Source organism: Baudoinia panamericana, assembly GCF_000338955.1.
Source record: "Baudoinia panamericana UAMH 10762 unplaced genomic scaffold BAUCOscaffold_3, whole genome shotgun sequence".
Classification (NCBI taxonomy): Eukaryota; Fungi; Ascomycota; class Dothideomycetes; order Mycosphaerellales; family Teratosphaeriaceae; genus Baudoinia; species Baudoinia panamericana.
In genome coordinates this window covers 260,988-283,773 of record NW_006911259.1, presented here as the reverse complement: position 1 = coordinate 283,773, position 22,786 = coordinate 260,988, and the positions used below count along the sequence as shown (strand labels likewise).

The following is a 22,786-nucleotide window of genomic DNA, read 5'->3' as shown; positions in this document are numbered from 1 at the left end:
AACGAACAGCAGTCCTCTCATGCGTGACATTGATCTCGACCGCTGACATGAACGTGTACAAGAAGTACTGTTGAAAGCAGACGCACTGACCATGTTGGCGTCCTATTGTGATCTACCAGCTCAACAACACAACCCGAGAATAACACGTTGGAGAAATCAACATACTTCTGCTAGCCCGGTGTTTGATGGCACAGTCAAGAGATATGAAGGTTCTGAGATGGTATGGAAGGCTTTCTCGCAAGCTCGCAAAGCCGAAGCCAATCTTTTTGGGCAACCGTGAACTCAAAGCAGCGCTGAAGGAGTGACAATAAAGCAAGGTCCATCTCACCCACCGACAATCTTCTGGAACCTCCAATCACAAGGATGTACGATCTGGGCCACATCAGTTGACCGCTGCCGTCCACTTGCTAACCGTCTGTTACAAAGAAGCACCGGTCAGCATCATTCGACGATGGGTGAGTTCATCCTTCTTAGCAGACATACAAACGTAGCTGAGCCTGTGGAAGTGAAGGGTTCCGTGCCGAATTGAAGGTCTATAGCAGCGTCAGTATTTCGAAGGGAACTGATGGTGTTCAGATCGACTAACCAATCAGGTATTGACTGCTTGCCGGGAATCCTTGGCTATTGGTAAGATAGGTGAAGAACGGCTTGATGTCACCGCTGAAGGAAGTTATTGGGCTCGACGCCACGAAGCTGTACGTCTTTTGCGAGCTGCCACCGAACCAGACCGCCCAAGACGTGCCTAAAATTTCATGGGTGGCAGGGTCAGCCATGGTCAGACAACCGCGAAGGGAACTACGTATCGCACTACGTACCGCCAATGGTGGTCGTTGCAATCTGGGAGCCGATGGGTTGAATGCTGCCGTACCTGCCAAGCCTAGCGGGACGTCAGTGACAACAACTTCGGCTGAAATATATTCCGCCGTCGGCTTACCAGATCATCAACTCGTAGTCGCCGCTGTAGGTAACATGGTTGATATCAGCAGCGGTGAAGAGGTCGTAGGCAACATCAGCATTAATGCTCGTGGTTGAGTACTTCCATGTCGCGGTTGTAGGGATGCTGTTGACCTGGCTGACAAGTTTCTTCGTGAAAGTGAAGCCGGAGTTGGGATAGCTCTTTACCTGAGTGTTGGCTCCTGCCCAAGTCCAAGTTGAGTGCCAGGCAGCACCGGAGCTTGAAAGGCTGTCTACGTAGGTGCATTGGGAGCCAGAAGAGGCGTAGCTCGAGCCCCAGGCATTGTTGTTGACGCTGTATGGACCACTGGTCGCAGAAGCGTATTGAGAGCAGAGAGTAGAGGACTGAGCAACGGCCGAGGCAACCAGCGCGGAAATGAGAGCGGCGGCATACATTTTGATTGATGGTCGTGGATTGTTGTGATCTTGACTTCAAGGGGATTCAAGCAGTGCCAGACGGACTGGATGGCCTGGCCTTATATGCTCAGCCTCCTGTAACTCTCGCTTGACTCTCGGATGGATGAAACACCTCGCCCCAGCATGCATTTTCGGACGGCTCGCAAGAGGCTGCTGCCCGTCCGGAAGATCCGTCACGAATGACGACCTGTAATATACAGTAGTCCGTACTAGCACTTAGCGGAAAACCATAGCGTATTGCGAGGGCCAGTCGCAAAGACCAGCTGCATATTGCCGTTCCTTGGGAAGGGAGCATGTGTTGTCATCGCGTAACGAAAACTGCGGATTGTAACACCAAGATGGTGGCCTGTTACGATGTTCAAGCTTGAGAGAGATGGTATGCCACCAGATACGATCCAGATCGCTCAGAGCATGGGTGGGTGCAGGGCAAATGCTAAGTTGGTGCCACATGGGATCTTCATTGCAGCTGTCAAGACTGCCCCGGTCCGCTACGTACTTTACCGTTCCAATCGTTTGTCGATGCGAAACAGGATTAGACTTGAAGTGATGGCAGCCAAGGCTAAGATATATTACAGCCCCGCCGGCAGAATGCAAGGTATTGAGACGGATCGGATCCACGGGCCGTATTTGTCCAGCTTGTTTGCTGCGAGAGCCGCGGACAGCGCTATAGCGTGAGGAGTGGTCACAACGTGCAACTTTCGCTCCAATCGTTTGATTGGCGGTATGAGACTCTCTTGCCACGTCTAGACCTGCGAGCGTCAGTGTTGCAGGATCTGGCCACCAGTAGCATTCCCCCAGTGTGGGCGCTATTTGGCAAGCACACGAGATGGCTGCAGTCGCCGGTCGATGAAATATACCTTCCAGGTTTTTGGCCTGAGCGATCCAACACTTTTCGTCTGGATCGGTTGATACTTCGGACATGATGCCCACCATGCAGGGCCCATAGGTAGTGCTGGTATTGCGCCGCTTGTGCATCGTCAAATGCTACTTGACAATGTCTCCAGGTCTCATGCTATGCTTTCTGAGAGGTATCGATATGGGTGGAGGAAGCCGCGGCGTTGAGGGCATGCTGGGCAAGCTCTAGCTCGAGCGCCCCGAGTCCGGACGGCTGCAGTTGGTGCTGAAGCACGCGAATGGCCCAAGAACAGGTAGAGATACTATCGTACAGTCAGCTCCCACGAATGAAGGCGAGCCCACTCAGTGTGGCTATTGTCTCCCGTCATTGTAACGTCCTTATGCAGCAATAAAACTGTCGTATGCTCATTCTACTTCCCCAAACTATGAGGTCACATTATGCCCAAGGAATCTGTGAGATGTATTCCTTAGGTGGAAGAGAGTTCGGAAGATGGATAACACAGACTAGAGGCAGCGTGGCCACTCGACCAAGTGGTAGAAGTCTTGTATTATCGACTTGAGATAGTCTCAGCGCGCAGCAGATTAGCGTATGGAGAGGAGCTTACACCCGGATGTAGGTATATTTAGAAGATAGCTATAGCGGTGGCCGGTCAACTTCCACGTCCGCGGACTGTAGTATGCGATCAAATGAAGCGAAGGCACATTCAGAGAAGCCTAGGAAAAGAACCTTTCAAGCTTGGAGCGAACAAGCTCCAGGCAGCGCTGGGGCTAGGCTTGCGCTATACGGGAAGCTTGGGCAGACACTATGCGGTTGTCTTCGGCCATGGCGACCACAAGGATTGTTACATGGACGATGCGGAAGCGAGCGATTGCGATTCGTGTCTGAACGTGCTGAGTCTACTGTCAACGTAGGCAGGCAAGCGCCTGATATCCTCCTTACTAGCTAAGGTCATATCGATCTAAGCTTTTCGAAGAACATGACCGGCCTTCTCTTCGTGACGGCACACGACGCTGACTATAAACACATCAATCGCATCTTGCTCAATCTGCGTGATTGGCAATATGGGGCGGCTGATCAGTTTTATCTCGTCCCAGCTCGGGTAAACCTGGATCCTCCACTTAGAAATCCCAATCAAGCGACAGGCACAGAGCCACCAGTGCCGTTTTTGAAGTACGATGCCTGAGCCGGCGCAACCGCTGCTGAAGTGGAAGCCTTTCTTCTCGACCAAACGCAAAACAGCCCAACTCGAGCTCTCGCTATGGACCTTTACATTCTGTCAACGAGAAAGGAATGAACGATTCAACCTGCATCTTGGGCCAGCAGAAGAATGAAGGTGTCGATGGCAATTGCAAGGCCAGCGTTACCTTTGGACGAACCAGACTTCCGTATGTTGAGGCGTATTCGATGTGGTGCAATCTCGACATCGCCAACATGGATTTCGAAGACTTCATCGTCTACGAAGGTGAGCTTGACGAAGATGGATATTTAACTTATACCAGCCCTGGTGCTGCTGACGTGGATGGGGCAAGCAGCGGGAGAAGAACGAGACGCTGGAGAGGTTCGGACGTGAAGGCAAGATCTAGCCCAAGAATCAGTAACGAGGTTATAGTGAGGTGACACCTCTCCATTCGTCCTAGCAAGGTTACCGGATGTGTATTGTATGCGACCATCCCTCGTTCCTTTAGCCTTAAGTAGTTTATATAGTCGTTGACAATCTCACGGACTCAATAGCTCCAACATCACTGGCGAAGGTACTTCCATATATACCTAGTCAGCTTCATCAATGTTTGCCCGCCATTGGTGAAGGGATAAGGAGTGCATTGTGGGGTCAACCTGTGAAGGACGATGTCGTACATCATGCATGCCGGCCCCAGCGGGTCATCGTTCCTGATTGGCTGCAGAGCACATTAGCATCCACTGCTTCAGGTTGTCTCAATGCCCTGAACCGAACAACAAGTCCATAGCAACAACAGCCTTACCTCTCTACGAACACCTTGGGACATTCCAAAAATGGCGTCGCGGACACCCACACCAGATGGCGGCAACCGCGAACGACTACCGAATCTCTTCGAAGTGCTGTCACGGCGAACGTTGGCCCCCGTGGACCTGTTCTCCTTCTACATCTATATGCGCGATGTACAGCGCAGCGTCGACTATCTTGACTTCTGGTGAGTAGTAATGGTTGGCGCACGTCATGCGATCATACTCTCGCGGTAGACTTTCGTGGGATCACGGCGACTGACGGGCTGTCTGGGCAGGCTCGATGTCTCACAACACATGTCGCTATGTCGACACTACGTCCGCGAACTACGCCGAAGCGTGTTGATTTCCACTCCGGAGTTGGAAAAGGGTGCAGGATCAAAGCGTTCGTCGCAAGTGCTTGACAATTACACTCTCGACCGCACCTCTTCCGACCAAGGACCCAGCGGCACCCCTGGCGGTAATGGCGCCGAGAAGAAAGAGCGCATGAGTCAAGACCAACGCCTGTCCGCCTTCCTGCGCGATGAAAGAGACGTCAAGCATAGTCCTCACACCAGCCATGGCAGTCGCAGCGAAGACAATACGCCTGGCTCAGAACAGCCGCCTCGGGCTAGCTTCATGACTGGCACCGGCACCGGCTCACCATCTCCGTTGAACAACAGCAACACTATCAGTCCACAGCACACTGTTGCCAGGGCCGACATCCGGGCTTCGGCGGAGAAGGTCCTCTATACATTTCTACTACCCGGTGCAGAACGGGAGATCATCTTACCGCAAGGCATCCTCAACGAGATCACGTCCGCGATTGAAAAGGAGGGCCGTGATGACCCTGAGATCTTCGATTCTGCAAAAGACTACGTCTTCCAAGCCATGGAGCGAGATGCTTTCCCAGGCTTCTTACGCGCGAAAGCGCTCGGTAACATTGTGCAACCAAGCATGCTACTCCGGCTCATCTTAGGGCTGGTGTCATTGTTTGCTGCCTTCTGGACGGCCTTCATACTGATCTTCCTGGACAAAAATCGGGCGACAAGATGCTGGGTCATCTGGCCGTTCACGTTTGGCGTCTACTTCTTGGCGAGCCATCAGTATATGCTTGATCCGGTGATTGCGTTAGCGGGATACAGCGAGTATACTTTCATGAACTACCATGCAGTCAAAGAGCCTTTTGTGCGGTGAGTCGTCTGTTGCGAGCTACAGTATTCCACTAACATGGCTGTAGGAAACTGCTGAACAAGCGCGCCTTCATGTGTCTCGGCTGGATTTTGGTTATTGATGCAGCGCTCTGCTGTTTGTTCATCTTCGTGCCAGGTGTCCGGTTATGATGTAAGACGAGCTTTGGTCGACATTGATCCTTGCGGCGTTCAGGGGCAGGCAACTGCATTGCGAGATATGGTCTTTCCGCAGGCACGGAAGCCTCGATGAAGAACGCTTTGGGCGTCTTCGGAAGATGCTGTTGCAGTGTCTTTCGTCGCCCAGTCTTGATCAACGTAGCTGTACAACTAACATTTGCTTATACTGATGCGGTCAGAAAGACCACGACTTCGGCATCTGCTCGCTTGCTTTTAGCATCACTTTCTTGACGCGTCAGCATAGAATACCTCGCGTCCAAACTCTGCGGGCTGGGGCTGAAACGAACAGTCGCTGCAAATACATGCGACCACCGCGACCACCTTGAGCACAGACCTTCCCGCTGGCGGTGCCGAGGCTTGGCGGAGACGACAGTCGTTGGTCTGTCACAGTGCTCAGTACTCCGGCACCGCCGTCTTTGCGTGAAGCGAGCCAGGGTTACCTCGGCTATAACCGCGTGTAATACATTGCTGTTAACGTGGTGAGGTAGTCTGATCCAGAGCCGAAGCAGGGGGCCAAGTCTTCTTTACGCCTGCCCACCAAGTGCCGACTCAATGAGAGAGATGTTGAAGCGGACTGCCCGAGTGTTACATCGACGCCTCGTTGCACCCCGTTTCTACCCCGTTCCGTAACTCGTAGTGAACCTTAACCCCATTTGCCGAAATGCTTCCCAGTCGTCCACCACATGCCCAGCGCCAACGCTTTGAACGCTACAGGGAATAAAGCACCAAAAGAGGGCAACGCTCAAAGCGGAGGTGCAGTCCAACTGCACCCATCCTATAGCAAAGACTCTTTCCCCACACGTTCTTGCCATCTGATCGTACATCCACGCGAAGATTCGCACAAAAAGCAGCCACCTCACAGCGGGCCGTTCTTTCGACAATTCCGGCTCGGTTCCCTGGTAATCCCACAGAGATGGTCCGCGTTTCTAATCTTGCATCGAGCCGAAAGCTTGACCACAAGCCCGGCGTTGGCGGCGTGTCGTTGTCACTGAGGCCCATGGGTCGACCTAATACGGACGCCTAAAGAGTGCTTTTCGTATGACGAATGAGCAGTATCATGAGCGGCTTTATTTCGAGTGACGAGCGTTCCAACTCGCGTAGCCAGAATCTGGTTGCGAATGCTGCTGTGTGTGGAAGACCGGCGTAGAACGATGCCTTGAGTGTTGACTGCACGCATATCCGACTAGGACCACACGTTCTTGAACGTGGTGTCCACGCTGTGATCTTGCGGCGCATGGGTCGACTGCGTGCTTGTAGTAAAGACAACGGCATACAGAATACCGCTCGACAACTTGTATACACATCGTTGCTTGGTTCAGTCGACAATGGAACAGGGCTATCCTGAAGGAAAGAGTAAACAGTCCGTTCGAGGATGACTTGAGAAAGCCACTGCGGGATGTGCTGTCCAACAGTGTGTCCCGCGGGTTAACAACCAAACAATTTATACTGTGTCAACATCGTCAGTAATGTCAGAGAACATATCTAGGCAACAAAAAGACAAGTACGCCTCACCTGCATGGCATGTAGCGTGGGATGCGACCGCCTTCACAACCTCTGCTTCCGAACTTGCTATAGGCCAGAGAAAGCACGCGAGTAGCCATCTTGGTAAAGAGGCGTAGCGTCAGAATACCAGGTCATCATCGATGGCTTAATCAACCATTCCATAAGCTGAGCTCAAACAGCAGCAAGCGCTGCCGCGATGACTGCATCGGCAGTGTTCCGCGACGTCCTCAAGGATCGCCCAGGTACTCGCATAGTGCTGCGAGATAGCGTTGCCGCACTAAGATTCGCAGAACGACTGCATAGTCAAACGTACCATGACCACTGCACGGACGATGGGCTGTTGGTATGGCAGGCCGCAGGCATGGCTGTCTGTAAGGCCCGAGAGGCTGAATTGGCGCAATAAAGTGCGAGGTGGCGCTCCTTCTCCGACTCACCATCCTGGTCAGCCACGAGGCGATCTCCAGCCTTAGCCTCCAGGAGACAAAATGCGGCGATGCGTCAGTCAGCATTTAGTGCCTGTACTGAGCCGCAAATGGCGATACAATGCAGGTCCAAGCGGCAGAGGGGCGGTATGAGGCGTCCGAGGCGCATCGTGACAGACTGTGGCGTGGACTAGTGTTTGGCTGCAGTCATTGACACGGCCGCATCGCGTGCATTGCGATCGCGAACCCGACGGTCAGACGTCGACCGGTGAAGGCGTGGTAGAAGAAAAGGCGGAACGCCGGGAAGCTGACTGGTGCGGCTCAAACCCGCTGGGGCCATTTTGGTGCGCTTTGGTTGGCTGCGCCTCCATCGCTTCCCAAGAATACGTTTCCACTTTACGTAGACACTTCGGCTTCGGCATCCTCGTTTGTGGCGTGCTACAGAACTGTGGAAGCGTGGTCGCAGGAAGGCTGAGGCAGCCATTAGAAAGACAAAACGACCACCTTCCCATTCCAGCTTCGGGTCATGGGACCTACCCACGGGAGCAACACGAAGCATAATGGACTGAGACACCGCGGTCGACATGGCGGTCGGTAAGGTAGGCTCTAAAAATCGATCATGGAGCTGCACTGTTCTCGGAAGCTCATCTTGCGCACTAGCTGCGAGGGATATTTCTACCGAACCGAACGTAAAATTAGCTGGCTGGCTCTAGATGGAGGATCAGCGAGAACCGGAGAATTTCGTTCATGTTTCATGGAGGCATTAGACCCTCCCAAGAGCGAGCTGTCTCGAGTAAAAAATTGCAACCAAAGGCAGCTTGTGTGCGCATGCAAGTGCCATAAGGGGAACGGACTTCCATGCTACGCCGGTCCTGCCCAACCTGATGCTGAAGTGAAGACACAAATGCCGTCTCTGGTATTCCCGTTCACTTTGCTTCGCCATCTACCCTTGGTGGAGGTTCCAGTGACTTCGAGGGCGCCGGATTGAGTATGTGCGCCGCATCTATCAGGGGCGCTGAAGGATTGATTTCCAGCCCAAAGCCAGGCTTGTCGAGATCTGACACGTCAAGGTAACCTTGCGTCGGAATTGGCTCATTTGTGAACAAGTTGCCGAAAACCGGCATGACACTTTTACCGTCTGGGGAGTTTGCCAGGTCTGCCATTCTTGTATTAGAACGGTTATCATGCACTGCAAAAGTTGGGAAGACTTACATTCTTGAAACGGACTGTTGCTCTGCGAGACCACAAAGTGGTAGCTGTATGGACCGCTCGCATGAGGGATGACGGGTAAGTCATACGCTGCTGCCATTGCGGAGACCTTTAGCAGCTCCGTAAGTCCGCCTACCCACATAACGTCCGGTTGCAATATATCGATATTGCGACCTTCAATGAGCTTGCGGAAACCGTACCGCGAGTACTCGTGCTCGCCAGTCGTGAATTTCACTGTTGGGTGCGCGCGCTTGAGCAGAGCGTGGCCGTCAAAGTCATCGGGTGACAGACACTCTTCCCACCAATCAATGTGCAAGTCTTTGCACTTCTCCACGAGCTCAACGGTATACGGCACGTTCAGGCTCATATAGCAGTCAACTCGGAGTGGAAAGTCCGGCCCGACTTCTGATCGCTTCTGATGGAGATACTCGACGTTCTTCTTCATACCTTCAGGACCTTCACCCGGGCTGTAGGGTAAGGCGACCTTTGCACCGATGAAGCCCATATCCCTTGCCGCGGCAGGCTGCGGTCCCGTGCAGTAGAAGTGCAGCCTTTCTCTTGTAGCGCCGCCTATCATCTTATATACTGGCTCGTTGCGAATCTTGCCCAGCAGATCCCATATCGCCAGATCAATGACAGATATCACTGCTACGGGCAGACCTTTCCGGCCGTAGAACATGGAACCGCGGTACATTTGCTCGAAGAGATGGTTCGTATCTCGAGGGTCTGCAGCACAATGTCAGATCTCTGTTCAAACCAATCTAATGCTGACAACCCACCGGCTCCGATCAAGAACCGCTGGAAATGCTCGGCGACAAGCCAGCAGGCTGGCGGGCCGCCAAAGCCAGTTGCAAAGCCCTTCGTGCCATCTGATGCCTCGATCTCTACGCAGAAAGACCCGAGTACATTGATACCCCAGCTAGTCCTCGATTTCCTGTACTCCTCGTAGCCGGACATCGGGGTTGAAATCTTGGAGTCGATCAACCAGTGGCCGCCCTTGACATTGTGATAGTCTCCTCCGGAGCCTACGCCTTGGACAAGGAACGTCCTGATCTCGGTAATGCGAGGGAATGAGGAGCTGCTGGACTTCATCTTGGGAGTTCAAAGAGAGTCGGATCAACGACGTCCGTAATGCTACACTGGAGTGAGGGAGATTCTGCAAGCAAGGCTATGAAACTTAGATACGTGAAACAGTAATAAGAACGGTAGAAAATAGCTCAAGAAAAGGTTGAAGAAAGTGTCATGTGCCAACAAACCGCGTGAGTATCTCGGTCTATCGTCCATACGAGTTGGAGCCGGGGTCTCGTGTTCGATGGTACAGTTGTTGACACTGCTCGGTGCCGCCCTTGGATGCGGCGAGGATCAAGACTGAACGAGCCCCTCTCGCTCCACATCTCGGGCAGCCGGGGCAAAGATCTTCCTTTGATCTCCTTCGAATTGGACCGAACTGCGAGCTACAGTCAAGGGCAATGGCTACGGCTCCAACAAGCACGCTGCAGGCGCATTACTCGCCCGCAGATGATACCTCGCCAAGCAATGGTGGCGATAGGTACGACGAAGAGGCATGGAGTATTGAAGACGAAGACGTGGACGGCGACGAGACACGCAAGCGCAAGCGACCAAAGACTGACCGCCCAGTTTCTGTGAGCTGCGAGAGGTGCAAAGAACGTAAGGTATGTCGTTTGTGGGTGGCCTTACATACCACGGCTCTCAGATGCTCCCAGCGCATGCAGAGCGCAGCTATCTTATTACAGATTCAAACGCATGCCATCATCTGCCATAGGTTTGCGTTATCCGTCTAACGTTTAATGCTTCTGTAGGTCAAATGTGATCGTGGTAGGCCGTCATGCGGCTGGTGCACTCGTAATGGGCAGACGTGCGAGTACAGAGAGCGTAAGAAGCCAGGACTGCGGGCTGGCTATGGTCGGGAGCTTGAAGCGCGGCTGGGTAAGTATCTGCGTTAGGTCATGAACGAACCGACGTTGACACCAGTCCTAGACAAGATGGAAAATGTGCTACAGAGCCAACAGCGTGTGCTCCAGCAACTTGCAAACCATTTGTCCTCCACCGACGCTGCATTCCATGCACTTGGCACACCTCCAGGACCGCATATAGCTCAACATGTATCGCAACCCGAGACGGCTCTCTTCTTGCAAACCCCGAATCTGTACCACCAACCATCAAACAGCTCACGCTTCAGTGAGCTTGGCAATAACGACCTCGGGCCGTCGAAGCAGAGCTTGCATCTCCAACACCGTCCCACGCAACCGTCCGTCAGCCTGCCTACAGTGCCCTCACCAATGGATGGTTATACATCAAGTGACCCCCACCTAGAGTCGCCGAGTCTGAACACCACCGGAGCACCACAGCCGACTCTGGCCAATGCCGCTAGCTTAACGGGCGCCATTGCTCAAGACCAAGACTTTCCGCCATACGATCTACTGTATGCGCTTACCGATCTCTACTTCAAGCACATCAATACCTGGTGTCCTATTCTGCAACGGCGAACCACGCTGGACTCCCTGTTCGGCCCTGCGACATTGGAAGAAGCCGATCGCATTCTGCTGCACGCAATTGTAGCAACTACACTCCGCTTTTCGAACGATCGGCGCTTGACTGAGCAGTCTAGAGAGCGCTATCACTCCGTGTCAAAGCAGAGGGTACTCTTCTATGGTCTCGAAAACAGTTCGGTCAAAGCTTTGCAGGCTCTGGTGATCTTGGCCCTCGACATCTTAGGCAGCTCAAACGGCCCGCCTGGCTGGAATCTGTTGGCTTTGATAACAAGGAGCGTCGTTCAACTGGGCTTAGCCGTTGAAGCGACTTCTGCATCTGTGGCCCCGATGTATCCCTCCATCTACACCCTGCGAGCAATGGTGTTGCCAGAGCCCAAATCTTTCATCGAGGACGAGGGCCGAAGACGCCTATTCTGGATGGTTTACCTGCTCGATCGCTACGCTACCATCTCGACGGCGTTTGAGTTCGCACTTGATGATAAGGAGATCGATCGCAAGCTTCCCTGTCGTGATGACCTCTGGGCCCTCAACCAGCCTGTCGATACCCGCTGGTTCCCTATCGGCGAGCGACCGGACTATCCAGAGAACCTAGGCTCTTTCAGCTACTACGTTGAGATTATAGGGATCCTCTCGGAGATTCACCGCTTTCTGAAGAAACCGGTGGACATCAGCGCCCTATCGGATGTGGAGCAATGGCAGCGTGATTACAGACGGCTCGACAGCCGCCTCAATGCATGGAAATTTAGCCTACCTAATGAATATGGCAACCTGTCGCGCGTCTTCAACTCGGGCGGTGGCAATAAGATCGTCAACTGTCTCTGGATAATGCTCCAGACAACGTATCATACGTAAGTGCGCATCCTCACTTTACCGCCACCTCCATCCATGGCTTACCTGCATATGCATCGCTAACGTAAGCAAGTGCCATCATCCGTCTGCACTCTTCAGCCGCCTACCCAACGACCAGATCGCCAATATTCACCCCGTCATTCTCCGCCAGTCAGCGCTGCAACACTGCCGTAGAGGACATTATGTCACTGTCCGCCTACGTACGCGCTAATGGAATGCTGATGCAGCTCGGTCCGCCGTTCGCTTTCAGCTTGTGGGTCGCGGCAAGGCTACTGCTTGTTCATGGAAGTACGATTGATCACCGAGTCAATCCTGCCATCCATCCACTGGTCGAGACACTGAGGGAGTTGGGCACTTATTGGAAGGTTGCGGAACGCTACGCCACGCTGCTGTCGCGCGTCTTGGAGGAGTACTCCGAATCAGAGCGTGCACCTGTTGGCGCTAACGGCGTACGCGAAACTCCGTCGACCGTTCGTATCCTTGCTGACATGCGGCGCACCGCGTTCGACCTCGACTTTCTGATCTCGAGACAGCCCAGGCAGCAATTTGGCGCAAAGTCGCTCAACCCAACGCCTCGCGTACGAACGCCTGCGCCGAACGAACTGGAGTACCTTGACGTGTTTGATTTCTTCAACGTGCCAAGACTGCCGTTTCCGGCACCCAGCGAAGCTATGCCAGGCACTGACGCTGGTGTGAATGGTGACAGTGGGTACCAAGGAGTCGGAGACGGTAGTATGAGCAACGAGTTCAACATCACCAACTTCATGATGGACGCAAACTCGGATTGGTTCATGAAGAACCCGACTTCAGTCTAGCTTAGTTCAAACAAAGTCGTGCTGTTGGTGTCATGTTACATCCCTTTCGAGCAAACTCATAGCTCGACCTCTTCCGGTACATTGGGGTTCACAACGACCTTCTCAATCAACTGCAATGTTGTCCTTAGTGGAAGCCCGACGACATTATCAAACGTGCCGTCAATCTTCTCCACTAGGATACTGCCAACACCTTGGATGCCGTATCCGCCTGCCTTGTCCGCCCCTTCTCTCGTACGTACGTAGCTCAGGATTAGGTCGTCCGTGACACTCTGATCGAACCTTACGCTAGTTTCTTCGACGTGAGTTTCCATAGCGTATCCCGGGTCCGCGAGCGACTCAAGCGGAGCCATACAGACTACAGCTGTGTAGACCTTATGCCAGCCATTGTTATCATCGCGAAGCAGTTTGAGAGTGGCAACGTGCTCCTTCTCGCTTCTCGGCTTCTCCAAGATCTGCCCGAACTGCGTACTGACAATGGTATCGGCCGCTATGACAAGCGCAGGCTCGCCCTTTTTGCTGTCAATCTCGGCCGCGTAGACATTGCGAGCTTTCTGCTCTGCTGTTTCCAGCACATACGCAAACGGTCCGAGACTCTTATCCCTGTCCTCAGGTAGAGTTGAGGGTATAATCTCGAGGTCTGTGAGGCCAATCTGTTCACGGTGGCTGTTATTCGCCGCTCAGCTTGCTGTCGCAACCACTATGATTGATATAAGACTCACTTGAGCGAGTAGCTGTCTCCTGCGTGGCGATGCTGAGGCGAGGATGATTCTCTTGCCTCGGATCATATTCAGAGCTGGCAAGTCCAGAGGTCTCGGAGGCCCTTGTCTGGGTGGTCCCAACGGTCCAGTCGGTGGCTTAGGTGGTTGTGCAGCGGCATCGTAAGACGGCGGCGGTTCTAGCGGCGTCTTAGTTTCTTCCATAGTAATGAATCTGGCAATTGAATCGGTTCGAATTGTTGTTCCGATGTAGCATCAGCAAGTCTGACCAGTACCGGTCCGTGCTCGGTGCTCGCACATCCCGGCATGGAAGTCACGAAACCTCCGAGACGCCGTCCGTAGTCGCTCTCTCGACTCCCGTACTCACTACATCGATCTACTGTTGACTGTGTTCGTTGGTACAATAACGGCATCTGAAATGCGCCAAAATTGCAGATCTGTGAGCTTGATGTTCGTGCCTTCGCAATATACCATTCGCCGAAGCAAGCCATGGGTGAAGGCGTACCGAGGCATTAGAGGTGACATCAGCAGCCCACTTACATTGCATGCAAAGATTCTTCACCATTTCTAATCATCCACGGCGACGGCAGCCCATATCGAAAGCTTTACCGTAGGCTCAGGCGTTGTAAAGGTTGGTATATGATCTTAGCTTCTCCTCTACTCAAGCGTATTCGTTTCAACCACCAGCAACTGCTACCTCCTCCTGTTCACAAGTATTGTAACCGCTACCTGTCCAGTATGGTGCAAAACAAAGGTCTTATTTACGCCGCCCATCCAAGCGGCTTTCCGGAGATAGGGAAGCATCTCAAGATTGAGAATCGAGACTTTGACGAGGACCAAGCTCCGCCTTCAGGTGGTATCACCGTCAAGGTCCATTATGTCTCCTTCGATCCTTACCAACGTGGTCGCATGCGGTCCCCTGACGTCAAGTCATATGCGCCTCCGTTCGATCTGGGCAAGCCGGTGACGAACAGTGCAATCGTCACCGTCATCAAAAGCGACAACAGCAAATTCAAGCCTGGCCAAGTCCTCTACGCGCCTCGGACATGGACGGAAGAGTACAGCGCCCTCGACAAAACCATGGCAGACCCGTGTAAAGTGCTCGATAACCCGTACAAGCTCGACCCTAAACTGTTCGTCGGCGCACTCGGCATGCCAGGCTTGACAGCATACTCTTCCTTCTACGCCATAGGTAAGCCGAAAAAGGGCGAGACCATCTTCATCTCTGCCGCATCGGGAGCCGTGGGCCAGATCGTTGGCCAACTCGCGAAGCACGAGGGCCTGAAAGTAGTGGGGAGCGTGGGTGATGACAAGAAGCTTGAGTTCATCACCAAAGATCTTGGCTTCGATGCTGGTTTCAACTACAAGAAGGAGAAGACGGCCGAAGCGCTGAAGCGGCTGGCACCCGACGGTATCGACATCTACTACGAGAACGTCGGAGGCGAGACGCTTGAGGCGGCCATTGCGCATCTTAACCCGTTCGGCCGGATCATTGCTTGCGGCATGATAAGCCAGTACAACACGCCTCCTGACCAGCATTATGGCGTGAAGAACATGATGATGTTCGTTGCAAAACGCCTCTGCATGCAGGGCTTCATCGTAAGTCTAGACGAGCTGGATGACGTGATGTACGTGAGGCTGACGATATATTCTAGGTTGGAGACGAGAACATGGGCCCCGTATACGCAGAGGAGCACCAGAAGAATGTGCAAAAGTGGTTATCGGATGGGTCGTTCAAGGCGGAGATGTCCACGACCAAGGGCATTGACAACGCTGCGGAGGGTCTGTTGGGGCTGTTCGAGGGAAAGAACTTTGGCAAGGCCGTGTTGGAGATCAGTCCGCTATAGTCACTCGAACTCTGCCAGATCGGTGAGGTAAGCCGTGGTGACTCCTCACCTTCCATGATTTAGTGACTCCTCAAGCACATACAGTTGCACAATGGGAGTAAGTCCCGGACTAGGTTTGACGTAACGAGGTGGACTCTTCGAGCGGATGCCGAACGCTCCACTAGCACGAGCCTCGTGCGCTGGTACGGCATTGTCGATCAGGAATCTCGTTCTCGTTAAAGATCTACCCTGCTGCATAGACCAGATACAACGTGGCGTAGCGCAACACTCACGGCGAGATGACAATCGAAGAGCACAGCTATTGCATGTCCGAGTGCTACTATGTCGGAAAAGCGGCAGAGTTAAGCGAAGTAGGCCACTCCACAACGTCAACAACAATCATACCACTAACGGCCATGAGGATTTGTAGGTTGGAGCAGGTATGCAGCTCCTGGTAGGAAAGTTTCTCCCTGTACAAGGACAGTGTGTTGAGCTGATATATGGCCGAGCCCAATGCCACTTGCGTCATGCATTCCTTCTGCTTGATGGATTAGCTTTACCCCGGAGGCTGCGTGGCTAAGGATGACAACCATGACCTACGGAGGGAGGACGGACAGCGCATCGGCGTGCGACCGGGTAGTTAGTATACCCGCGAGAAATCCGGGTATGGGTGGCAGTGAGTCGTCAGCGTACCGTTTCAGACCCGCTTACGAGCATTGCATGTTTGACAGTCGAAGCCCTAGCATGTTGCGTCAAGCGGACTATCAACGCGTTCTCGTGGCAGAAGCACGCCGACTCGGGGTTAACATCAACCTTGGCTAGCATATGAGCGGCGTGGATTGCAACGATGTGCGAACGGTCATCAATTCCGCAGACGGCAGACAGGTAGTATCGAAGGTCATAAGCGGCGCAGACGGGTATTGCTCATGTGTGTGGACGTCGGTACTCGGTTACGTTAAGGAGCATAATGGGTCTGGCCATCTCGTGGACCATGGAACGACTGCCGGTGGAGACTTCGACGAGGAGCGCCATGGTCACTCTGAGGACGAAGTGCTCAAGTCGATAAATGCGATGTAGTGGGGTCCGGACAGTGATGTAGCCGTTTGCGGACCTGAAGTTCTTGCACCGGCTGCTCGGCGTGGATCCGCTGCAGAACGCGGACGAAGGCTTCGTCGAATCTGACCTAACTGTGTGAAATCGAGCGTAAAAGGGAACAGCCGGCACCGGCATTAATATTGGTATTGGCGTTGGTAGCAATAGCGCCTCACAAACCGTAGGCACAAGGCACGTAAGCCTGGACTGCAGGCAGAGACGTACGGGTCTTGCGCGGCAGCGTTATCCGTCCATGGACTAGCTTTCGCGGAGACCATCTAGATGAGGGAGCTACTGCATCTGAGCTGCAGCACGGATTGCAAACCACATTGCAGCGGAGATCGCATTCGCATGGCAATCCCGAGCGTCCCGAAAGTCTCCAACGTACTGCAACAAAGGTCTTCGGCCATCGTGAGCGGTGGTAACCGAGAACAGAAACCCCAGCCTTTCCGACTGCTAGTAAACGTTAATCCTGTGCTGCTAGGCGAGTCTCCACTTGCAAAGACACATTTGTATCAGCGGAGAATATGCATAGCGCTCGGATGACGCAGTATTAATTGGCGTATCTTGCGGGCGCTCCGTTGTGGTGCGCGCAATGAGGCAATGGACTTCTCGTCTATGACTATTACATCCGGTGTTGTTGACAAGCGTCGTCAGTGACAATGCGCTGTTGTTGTCGCGTCTCAAAGGAGTGTTGAGTCAGCATCATGCATGGCAGGAAAGTTCATGTTCATAACCGTGGCGTTGGAGTCTAGCCCGGGCGAAAGCTACCTGCGCGCTATGAGAGATGGAAGGTTTCGGCCGCATTTCATGCATTATGGTACAGGTAAGCGGTGTATGCCGTACAGGTAGTGAAGGATGTTTAAGACTCCATCTCGCCCCACAGACAAGGTCCGAAGGAGTGTTGAGGGTGAAGATCGCTGATCAACCGATCCATCATTGTGATTGACATCTCTTCCCGCGCCGATATTAATTGACAACCACCCGGTCGCTGCCGTCCCGCCTTCGGCTCGCTCAGTGCAGGGCCGTCTTGACCTGAAACGCTGTGAGTGGCCTTGCGCCTGAGACTCGACATCATGATGTGCGTTTCATGACCAGCATTCTCCGCACCGTCTGCATTGGTGTCTGACGAGCCGGCCTCGCCTGCGCCATGCATCACCATCAGCGCGGCGCTGGGCGCAGCAGACATCACCCCATCTCATCCCATCCGCCTCCCAATCCGGTCGCCAGCCTTAGCAGTGTAGAGTCTTCCAGGCCTCAGCCGCAGCAGACAATCTCAATCGCAAAGGCACTCAACGATGAGGATCGCGCTGGCGCAAACTCATCGTCAAGTTTACCACGAAACAGCGGCCTAGCAAATTCGCGACCGACCCTACGCCCTCTGGACACCAGCATGAACGCCTATTCATCTATCACGGCGCTCTCGCCCCCTACCCGCCGTTCAGTCTCTGGCCATGCGAAGCTTCACAAGCGAGGCAGTTCAGGCTCCTCGCTGCCAGTCGCTTCGTCTCCGCTGTCCAGCGCGCACTCTCAGTTCACCACGCCGTATGCGACATATGAGGAGCCCACTCCCATTGCGTCTCCGACGTCATCAACAAGCGCCACGCCGAAGCTCAAGTCTTCATTACGCAAGATGTCTGCTGCTAAGCAAGAGGATCAGGGCAGGCTCGATCTGACAAAGTCCGTAACTGAGAATGACCGCTTAGCCGGTCTCGGTATCCAAGACTTTGGCACCAGGTCGGTCTCGGACCTCACATCACCACCTGCTGCAAGACGAGGCACGCATGCGCGCACCACTAGCGTCGGTTCGCAGATGTCAACCGCTTCCGGCTCGTATCGTGCAAATCAGCCGTTTGTACACCCTATGCGACAGACACCGAGGCCATACACGCCACCAGCAGGAAGCTCAAACGTGTCGGTCGCGGACGAAGCAGCAGATATTTTTGACGATGAGTACAGGCTTGGTCACGGCTACCGAAGCAACCGCAGCATGTCAATCTCTTCCGCCGCTCCAGGCCTACCGACGCCGCTATCGCAGTCGCATACAGCAGACGATCTCGGCCTGGTGCCGAAGCTGACGAGTCACTCTCAGACCAACCTGTCCATTCGGTCTGGCAAGTCCAGCAAGTCGAAGCTCGGCCGAGCGCGCGGTGACACTAGCCGGTCATTCGACCAAGCAAACCCGTCATCTTCGCGCACAAGTTTCGACAAAGCCTTCAGCTTCGTCTCGCGAAAGTCTGATTCAGAACCGCAAACGCGGGATGAGCGCATACGCGCCGAGAGACAGAAGTTTCAGGAGAAAGAGGCGAACAAAGATCGCAAGCTTGAGCAGGAGCGTTCGAAGCGAAAGGAGACGGACGAGCGAAGGCGAGATAGGCAAAGGCGGAAGTCAGAAGCGTCCCTGAGGGCTCAACGGGCACAGCACGCAGCAAGTGGCGGTCCAAAGAAGTCGAAGAAGGTTGTGGATGCGGAGGATGATAACGAGAAATTACGGTCACGAAGTTATGAGGACTACAGGCCGGCTCATCACATGACTTTGCCCAGACAGGGTGTCGAGGCTGGTACGTCGGAAAAGGCACCGCGCGCTCCTGAACGCAAAACGAGTGCTCCGCAGAGCGGCTGGATTCGCTTTTGGGCGTGGTTGCATACGAGGATGTTGAGTTGCGGCGGTCGATGAGCGGTACGTTTGTGGGCGTACGGCTTGGATGGCTTGATCTTGCATTTCGAGCGATGGCTTGGAGAGTGATACCCAATCTGGATCTTGGCTTGACATGAGCGTTTCGGCGACGGTGGAGTACGGTGGAAGGGTTGGCCGTTGCTTGTCGGAATGTGCACAAGAAGACTTACCATCCGACAGCCAGGGACAAGTGAATCCTCCAAGTGGGTAGGGGTGCGTATCGATTTTCAGTACAGTGGCCTAGCAATTTCAACAGCCAATTGTTTCTTCGAGCTACAGTCATCATTATTGCACATCATGTTTCCTTCCTGCTGACGTACTGACCCTAGCCCTGCCGTACTTTAGAGGCTGTCTGTTCTCGCTCACGGTTTCTGCCTCAACCGTTGGCAGGATTCCTGCGACAGAACTGGCAGGCCGTCAGCTGTTGCCGGGGTGATGGTGACGTCTTCTTCGCCCTTCTTGTACTCAATGATGAACACAGTGGTCCAGGGGGCCTCATTCTGTGCGCGAAGCTGCTCAAGTAGACTTGACAGCCCGTTCCGGAAAGCTTGCAAACCCTCCTGATTTCGGTCAACCCACACGGCAACGTCGGCCTTTGCATCACGGGTATCGATGTCCCTTGTGGCGACAAAAGCTCGCATTTTCGAAAGCTTATTGCGATAGACGTAGGTTAGGGGAGCGCGCATGCTGTTAGGTGTTTGCGACAACCACAGCTCCTTGGGATTGGTCTCGAAGTACTTGCCGAGATCTTTGGCTACTGGTCCTGTTACGATGTCCAATTGTGCTGACAGCGGGACGCAACAGCCTGCCGTCACGATTTTGACGTGGCTATCATTTTCTTGTGGGCTTTTGACGGTGACATTAGAGACACCAGGCGTTTCGACCAGGGTTTCCGGAGCGACTTCGGGCAGATATCCGTTGACTTTGTGTCGGAGCAGGATGCGGAGCGCACCCAAGCTGTATGCGACAATGCCGTAGTGAGCTACGCTTGAAGCACAGTCCGCACGCCACTCGAGGTAGGCTCGTTCGAAAGTGAGACGGTAGCCTTTGACCTGGAATCACTAGTGCCGACAACCTCTCCTACGTCAGACTCCTTACGGATGAAGATGAGGGTCTTGCCGGTGACTTGTGCGAGAAAGGCGAAGTCGTCGACTTCCCCACTAAAGCGGCCGTACAGACGTAGGAGCTGACTCAACGCCCAACGATCCGTGATCAAATCAAAGTCACTGAAGTCGAAGTCTTCTTGCGTGTGGAGGATGTCCTGAACGAGAGGCTCCATCGGAGAAGCTGGGCTGCGGCCTGCATTTTGGTCCCAGTATCTGAAGCCACGATCCGGTCCGAGGAGGACCTTCTGCTTGGGAGGAGACCATGCGGCTGGTATGCCTTGCAGTCAACAGTATTGACGAACAATGGTCAGTCGAGCCACTAACCTGGAACAAGCATCGTGGCCGCTTTGTCCCCAGTCCAACTATAACTGGCGACTGTCTGGACATCACAGATGTCTACTCAGTCGTCGCAGGCCACCATCGCGCCCCGACCTGCTTCGCCCATTGCGGTGCGTTCGCGGTGAAGAGTGGTAGCGTCTCTTGCTCGGGTTGACAAGAGCTTAGGCTCCAGCGCTCTGCGCTTGGCATCCGTTCCTTCTCTATGTGTGAAGCAAACATCAAATGCGGAAGGACCGATGACGGTTATTCACGAGCTCTACTGCCTAAGCACGCATTCACTGGACTTCTGGCCCACCTAGCGCAGAGTTCTTCTCAACACCGTCTTGCAGTCGTTCTCAAACCACAACCTCTTCCGACGTCTGTGGAACAATCATCACACCAGTGTAGGCTTCCATCAAGCAACCACCCATTCTACAGTCCGAGTTAAGCAAGATGGCGCCACTCGTTTGGCTGGCCGTCATCCTGCTCGGCCTGTTCCAGTCCACTGCTCAGCTACCCACAACCAGCTCGCTTGAGACCCGCCAGAGCCCATTATACTTCTGCTACAATGACGCTGATGCTCTGGAGATGCGTGACGTTCTCCAACACGCCATCCTGCCCTTTTGCAGCGGTGCAGCGTCCACGCCTCACTTGCTGAGAAGTGTTTGGTACGCCGCCTCTCAGAACACGCTCGAGACTTCGACTTCGCTGACTGTTCGTCCCGCGATGCAGGGCAACCTACGTGCTCCCAACTGGCAGCACTGTAAGGCTTCTCACATTTAACTCCGACATCGCCAACGTCTTCAACGTGGAATGGGCGCTCGACATTGGTGAATGCGAGGACAACTTTCGGAATGTACTCGCTACCTGCACTCCGAACCTAGAGACCACTACGGGTGGGGTCATGTTCGACGACGCCAAGGGTATATGGTACAGTGTCATTACGGATCCGCCCTCCAGCGACGTTCCAAGTAGCACGGCCAAGAAGCGGACCCTCGAGTCCGATCAACCGTCTTTCATCGGCTCTCTCGTAAGTCGTGCCGACACGGGATACTTCTGCTACAGTAACGGTGCTTCCGAATTGGTAGCCGACGTTACGGTGAATGGCATCGACTTCTTCTGTAATGGCGCAGCCGTTGGTTCTCACGCTCTTAGAAGCGTCTGGTAAGCGCCAGAAAACAATATGTTGCCCGTGGACGAGCTGACATATGCTGTGTGCCCTCTAGGCAAACATTTCCGCTGGGAAGTGGAGGGAGCGTCAGGCTCAACGTCTTCTATCCTAGTTCTTACACTGGCCAATGGAGCCTTGACACGTCCGGATGCTCCGCCGGTTTCATGGGTGTGCTGGCTGAGTGCGGTGACAATTCTGGAAATACCCATGGTGGTAATTACATTCCAGGCTCCAGCGGCGTGTGGTTCATGATTCAGGTCGACCCGCCAGCGAGCGAGGCTCCTGCGGACGGCACAGCCAAGAAGCGATCTGATGATCCGTTGTCAACAAGCCAGCATCGCCGCAACGACAACGAGAGCGGAGCGAGTTCTGCACCTCTGGACATGGGTGAAGGTGTTGAGGTGTGTTACACGAATTCTACAGGTGCACCTTGGTCCATGGTGTTGGAGGGTGTCCGTAGCTTCTGCGCTGCGAATGCTGGCAAGACCATCAGCTCGACTTCTAGCTATAGTCAGTCATTCGAGTACGGCACGCTGACCTTGGCTCATCCCAATGCTGGCTGTAACAGCAGAGCTGAGATATTCCAGTCGAGCGACTGCTTCTTCGGCCTGCTGGCAGTGCTTTGGCAGTGCGGCCCCGCGTCGAATGGCGACACTTACGGGGGCATGTTTAATGATACGGAGAAGTGCCTTACGTGGGACGTTGCTTTATCAGAGACACCGTCCAGCATGGTATCCAAGAGTCCGAGTACTCAGGGGCTGGTACAGCGTCGGGACGTACCAACTTTCCATCTGTGCATAGGAGGAAACGTCCAAGAGGGATCATACTCAGATTACCTGTCTGCGGCTCAGAAGTTCTGCAATGCCAACAATGGCAAGAAGATCGACCCTCTCCTGTTGTCTGGCCAGACACCAGCCGGCTTCTTCGGAGTCGAGTACTGCGACAACTGGAACGGTGTGTACCAGATACTGGACGCATCCTACTGCTACGCCGCTTTCTTCTGGCTTGCTAGC

General features: G+C 53.9%; 14 protein-coding genes across 14 annotated transcripts; 8 read left to right on the top strand and 6 right to left on the bottom strand.

The window, feature by feature from the left end:
- Positions 1-170: 170 nt before the first annotated feature.
- On the bottom strand, positions 171-1,468 carry BAUCODRAFT_378354 (glycoside hydrolase family 12 protein). Its single transcript, XM_007675697.1, has 5 exons — positions 935-1,468; positions 816-877; positions 587-742; positions 484-533; positions 171-415 (listed from the first exon to the last, which is right to left on the bottom strand). The coding sequence occupies exons 1-5, from the start codon at positions 1,348-1,350 to the stop codon at positions 383-385; spliced, it is 717 nt and encodes a 238-aa protein (XP_007673887.1). The 5' UTR covers positions 1,351-1,468; the 3' UTR covers positions 171-382.
- On the bottom strand, positions 1,469-2,486 carry BAUCODRAFT_378353 (uncharacterized protein). Its single transcript, XM_007675696.1, has one exon. It carries the CDS (start codon positions 2,344-2,346, stop codon positions 1,588-1,590), a length of 759 nt encoding a protein of 252 aa, XP_007673886.1. The 5' UTR covers positions 2,347-2,486; the 3' UTR covers positions 1,469-1,587.
- Positions 2,487-3,083: 597 nt separating this feature from the next.
- BAUCODRAFT_30977 (uncharacterized protein) lies at positions 3,084-4,032 on the top strand. Its single transcript, XM_007675305.1, has 2 exons — positions 3,084-3,806; positions 3,874-4,032. The coding sequence occupies exons 1-2, from the start codon at positions 3,518-3,520 to the stop codon at positions 3,936-3,938; spliced, it is 354 nt and encodes a 117-aa protein (XP_007673495.1). The 5' UTR covers positions 3,084-3,517; the 3' UTR covers positions 3,939-4,032.
- Positions 4,033-4,169: 137 nt separating this feature from the next.
- BAUCODRAFT_30976 (uncharacterized protein) lies at positions 4,170-5,859 on the top strand. Its single transcript, XM_007675304.1, has 2 exons — positions 4,170-4,395; positions 4,486-5,859. Exons 1-2 carry the CDS (start codon positions 4,238-4,240, stop codon positions 5,381-5,383), a joined length of 1,056 nt encoding a protein of 351 aa, XP_007673494.1. The 5' UTR covers positions 4,170-4,237; the 3' UTR covers positions 5,384-5,859.
- Positions 5,860-6,623: 764 nt separating this feature from the next.
- Positions 6,624-6,860, bottom strand: BAUCODRAFT_65578 (uncharacterized protein; the record flags this gene model as incomplete). Its single annotated transcript, XM_007675564.1, has 1 exon — positions 6,624-6,860. One exon carries the CDS (start codon positions 6,858-6,860, stop codon positions 6,624-6,626), a length of 237 nt encoding a protein of 78 aa, XP_007673754.1.
- A 1,283-nt stretch (positions 6,861-8,143) lies between these two features.
- On the bottom strand, positions 8,144-10,033 carry BAUCODRAFT_30969 (uncharacterized protein). Its single transcript, XM_007675303.1, has 3 exons — positions 9,470-10,033; positions 8,694-9,416; positions 8,144-8,637 (listed from the first exon to the last, which is right to left on the bottom strand). The coding sequence occupies exons 1-3, from the start codon at positions 9,780-9,782 to the stop codon at positions 8,408-8,410; spliced, it is 1,266 nt and encodes a 421-aa protein (XP_007673493.1). The 5' UTR covers positions 9,783-10,033; the 3' UTR covers positions 8,144-8,407.
- A 106-nt stretch (positions 10,034-10,139) lies between these two features.
- Positions 10,140-12,994, top strand: BAUCODRAFT_30968 (uncharacterized protein). Its single transcript, XM_007675302.1, has 4 exons — positions 10,140-10,363; positions 10,511-10,637; positions 10,689-12,051; positions 12,126-12,994. Exons 1-4 carry the CDS (start codon positions 10,160-10,162, stop codon positions 12,865-12,867), a joined length of 2,436 nt encoding a protein of 811 aa, XP_007673492.1. The 5' UTR covers positions 10,140-10,159; the 3' UTR covers positions 12,868-12,994.
- BAUCODRAFT_84414 (uncharacterized protein) lies at positions 12,957-14,081 on the bottom strand (the record flags this gene model as incomplete). The annotated part of the gene is made up of 2 exons (XM_007675603.1): positions 13,587-14,081; positions 12,957-13,517 (listed from the first exon to the last, which is right to left on the bottom strand). Coding segments are annotated over exons 1-2 (762 nt in total), but the record flags the coding sequence as incomplete, so codon positions are not given.
- Positions 14,082-14,162: 81 nt separating this feature from the next.
- Positions 14,163-15,841, top strand: BAUCODRAFT_30964 (uncharacterized protein). Its single transcript, XM_007675301.1, has 2 exons — positions 14,163-15,182; positions 15,239-15,841. Exons 1-2 carry the CDS (start codon positions 14,223-14,225, stop codon positions 15,428-15,430), a joined length of 1,152 nt encoding a protein of 383 aa, XP_007673491.1. The 5' UTR covers positions 14,163-14,222; the 3' UTR covers positions 15,431-15,841.
- A 172-nt stretch (positions 15,842-16,013) lies between these two features.
- BAUCODRAFT_30959 (uncharacterized protein) lies at positions 16,014-16,273 on the top strand. Its single transcript, XM_007675300.1, has one exon. It carries the CDS (start codon positions 16,076-16,078, stop codon positions 16,229-16,231), a length of 156 nt encoding a protein of 51 aa, XP_007673490.1. The 5' UTR covers positions 16,014-16,075; the 3' UTR covers positions 16,232-16,273.
- Positions 16,274-18,134: 1,861 nt separating this feature from the next.
- Positions 18,135-19,178, top strand: BAUCODRAFT_65852 (uncharacterized protein; the record flags this gene model as incomplete). Its single annotated transcript, XM_007675583.1, has 1 exon — positions 18,135-19,178. The coding sequence occupies one exon, from the start codon at positions 18,135-18,137 to the stop codon at positions 19,176-19,178; it is 1,044 nt and encodes a 347-aa protein (XP_007673773.1).
- A 362-nt stretch (positions 19,179-19,540) lies between these two features.
- BAUCODRAFT_145733 (uncharacterized protein) lies at positions 19,541-20,621 on the bottom strand (the record flags this gene model as incomplete). Its single annotated transcript, XM_007675695.1, has 3 exons — positions 19,541-20,223; positions 20,277-20,552; positions 20,609-20,621. 3 exons carry the CDS (start codon positions 20,619-20,621, stop codon positions 19,541-19,543), a joined length of 972 nt encoding a protein of 323 aa, XP_007673885.1.
- Positions 20,622-21,055: 434 nt separating this feature from the next.
- On the top strand, positions 21,056-21,385 carry BAUCODRAFT_119996 (uncharacterized protein; the record flags this gene model as incomplete). Its single annotated transcript, XM_007675694.1, has 1 exon — positions 21,056-21,385. The coding sequence occupies one exon, from the start codon at positions 21,056-21,058 to the stop codon at positions 21,383-21,385; it is 330 nt and encodes a 109-aa protein (XP_007673884.1).
- A 67-nt stretch (positions 21,386-21,452) lies between these two features.
- Positions 21,453-21,812, top strand: BAUCODRAFT_30957 (uncharacterized protein). The gene has a single exon (XM_007675299.1). It carries the CDS (start codon positions 21,507-21,509, stop codon positions 21,768-21,770), a length of 264 nt encoding a protein of 87 aa, XP_007673489.1. The 5' UTR covers positions 21,453-21,506; the 3' UTR covers positions 21,771-21,812.
- The last annotated feature ends 974 nt before the right edge of the window (positions 21,813-22,786 follow it).

Excerpts from the sequence above, each read along its gene's own strand:
- BAUCODRAFT_30959 (XM_007675300.1), top strand. The coding sequence starts at position 16,076 with ATGGGTGGCAGTGAGTCGTCAGCGTACCGTTTCAGACCCGCTTACGAG.
- BAUCODRAFT_30957 (XM_007675299.1), top strand. The coding sequence starts at position 21,507 with ATGTTCGACGACGCCAAGGGTATATGGTACAGTGTCATTACGGATCCG.
- BAUCODRAFT_30977 (XM_007675305.1), top strand. The coding sequence starts at position 3,518 with ATGAACGATTCAACCTGCATCTTGGGCCAGCAGAAGAATGAAGGTGTC. Across the intron at positions 3,807-3,873 it reads TTCGGACGTGAAGGCAAGAT|CGGATGTGTATTGTATGCGA; the intron begins CTAGCCCAAGAA and ends TAGCAAGGTTAC.
- BAUCODRAFT_30976 (XM_007675304.1), top strand. The coding sequence starts at position 4,238 with ATGGCGTCGCGGACACCCACACCAGATGGCGGCAACCGCGAACGACTA. Across the intron at positions 4,396-4,485 it reads GTCGACTATCTTGACTTCTG|GCTCGATGTCTCACAACACA; the intron begins GTGAGTAGTAAT and ends CTGTCTGGGCAG.
- BAUCODRAFT_378354 (XM_007675697.1), bottom strand. The coding sequence starts at position 1,350 with ATGTATGCCGCCGCTCTCATTTCCGCGCTGGTTGCCTCGGCCGTTGCT. Across the intron at positions 878-934 it reads GACTACGAGTTGATGATCTG|GCTTGGCAGGTACGGCAGCA; the intron begins GTAAGCCGACGG and ends ACGTCCCGCTAG. Across the intron at positions 416-483 it reads CCACAGGCTCAGCTACGTTT|ACGGTTAGCAAGTGGACGGC; the intron begins GTATGTCTGCTA and ends TCTTTGTAACAG.
- BAUCODRAFT_378353 (XM_007675696.1), bottom strand. The coding sequence starts at position 2,346 with ATGCACAAGCGGCGCAATACCAGCACTACCTATGGGCCCTGCATGGTG.
- BAUCODRAFT_30969 (XM_007675303.1), bottom strand. The coding sequence starts at position 9,782 with ATGAAGTCCAGCAGCTCCTCATTCCCTCGCATTACCGAGATCAGGACG. Across the intron at positions 9,417-9,469 it reads GCGGTTCTTGATCGGAGCCG|ACCCTCGAGATACGAACCAT; the intron begins GTGGGTTGTCAG and ends ATTGTGCTGCAG. Across the intron at positions 8,638-8,693 it reads CAACAGTCCGTTTCAAGAAT|ACCTGGCAAACTCCCCAGAC; the intron begins GTAAGTCTTCCC and ends CAAGAATGGCAG.
- BAUCODRAFT_30968 (XM_007675302.1), top strand. The coding sequence starts at position 10,160 with ATGGCTACGGCTCCAACAAGCACGCTGCAGGCGCATTACTCGCCCGCA. Across the intron at positions 10,364-10,510 it reads AGAGGTGCAAAGAACGTAAG|GTCAAATGTGATCGTGGTAG; the intron begins GTATGTCGTTTG and ends ATGCTTCTGTAG. Across the intron at positions 12,052-12,125 it reads CTCCAGACAACGTATCATAC|TGCCATCATCCGTCTGCACT; the intron begins GTAAGTGCGCAT and ends AACGTAAGCAAG.
- BAUCODRAFT_30964 (XM_007675301.1), top strand. The coding sequence starts at position 14,223 with ATGATCTTAGCTTCTCCTCTACTCAAGCGTATTCGTTTCAACCACCAG. Across the intron at positions 15,183-15,238 it reads TCTGCATGCAGGGCTTCATC|GTTGGAGACGAGAACATGGG; the intron begins GTAAGTCTAGAC and ends GATATATTCTAG.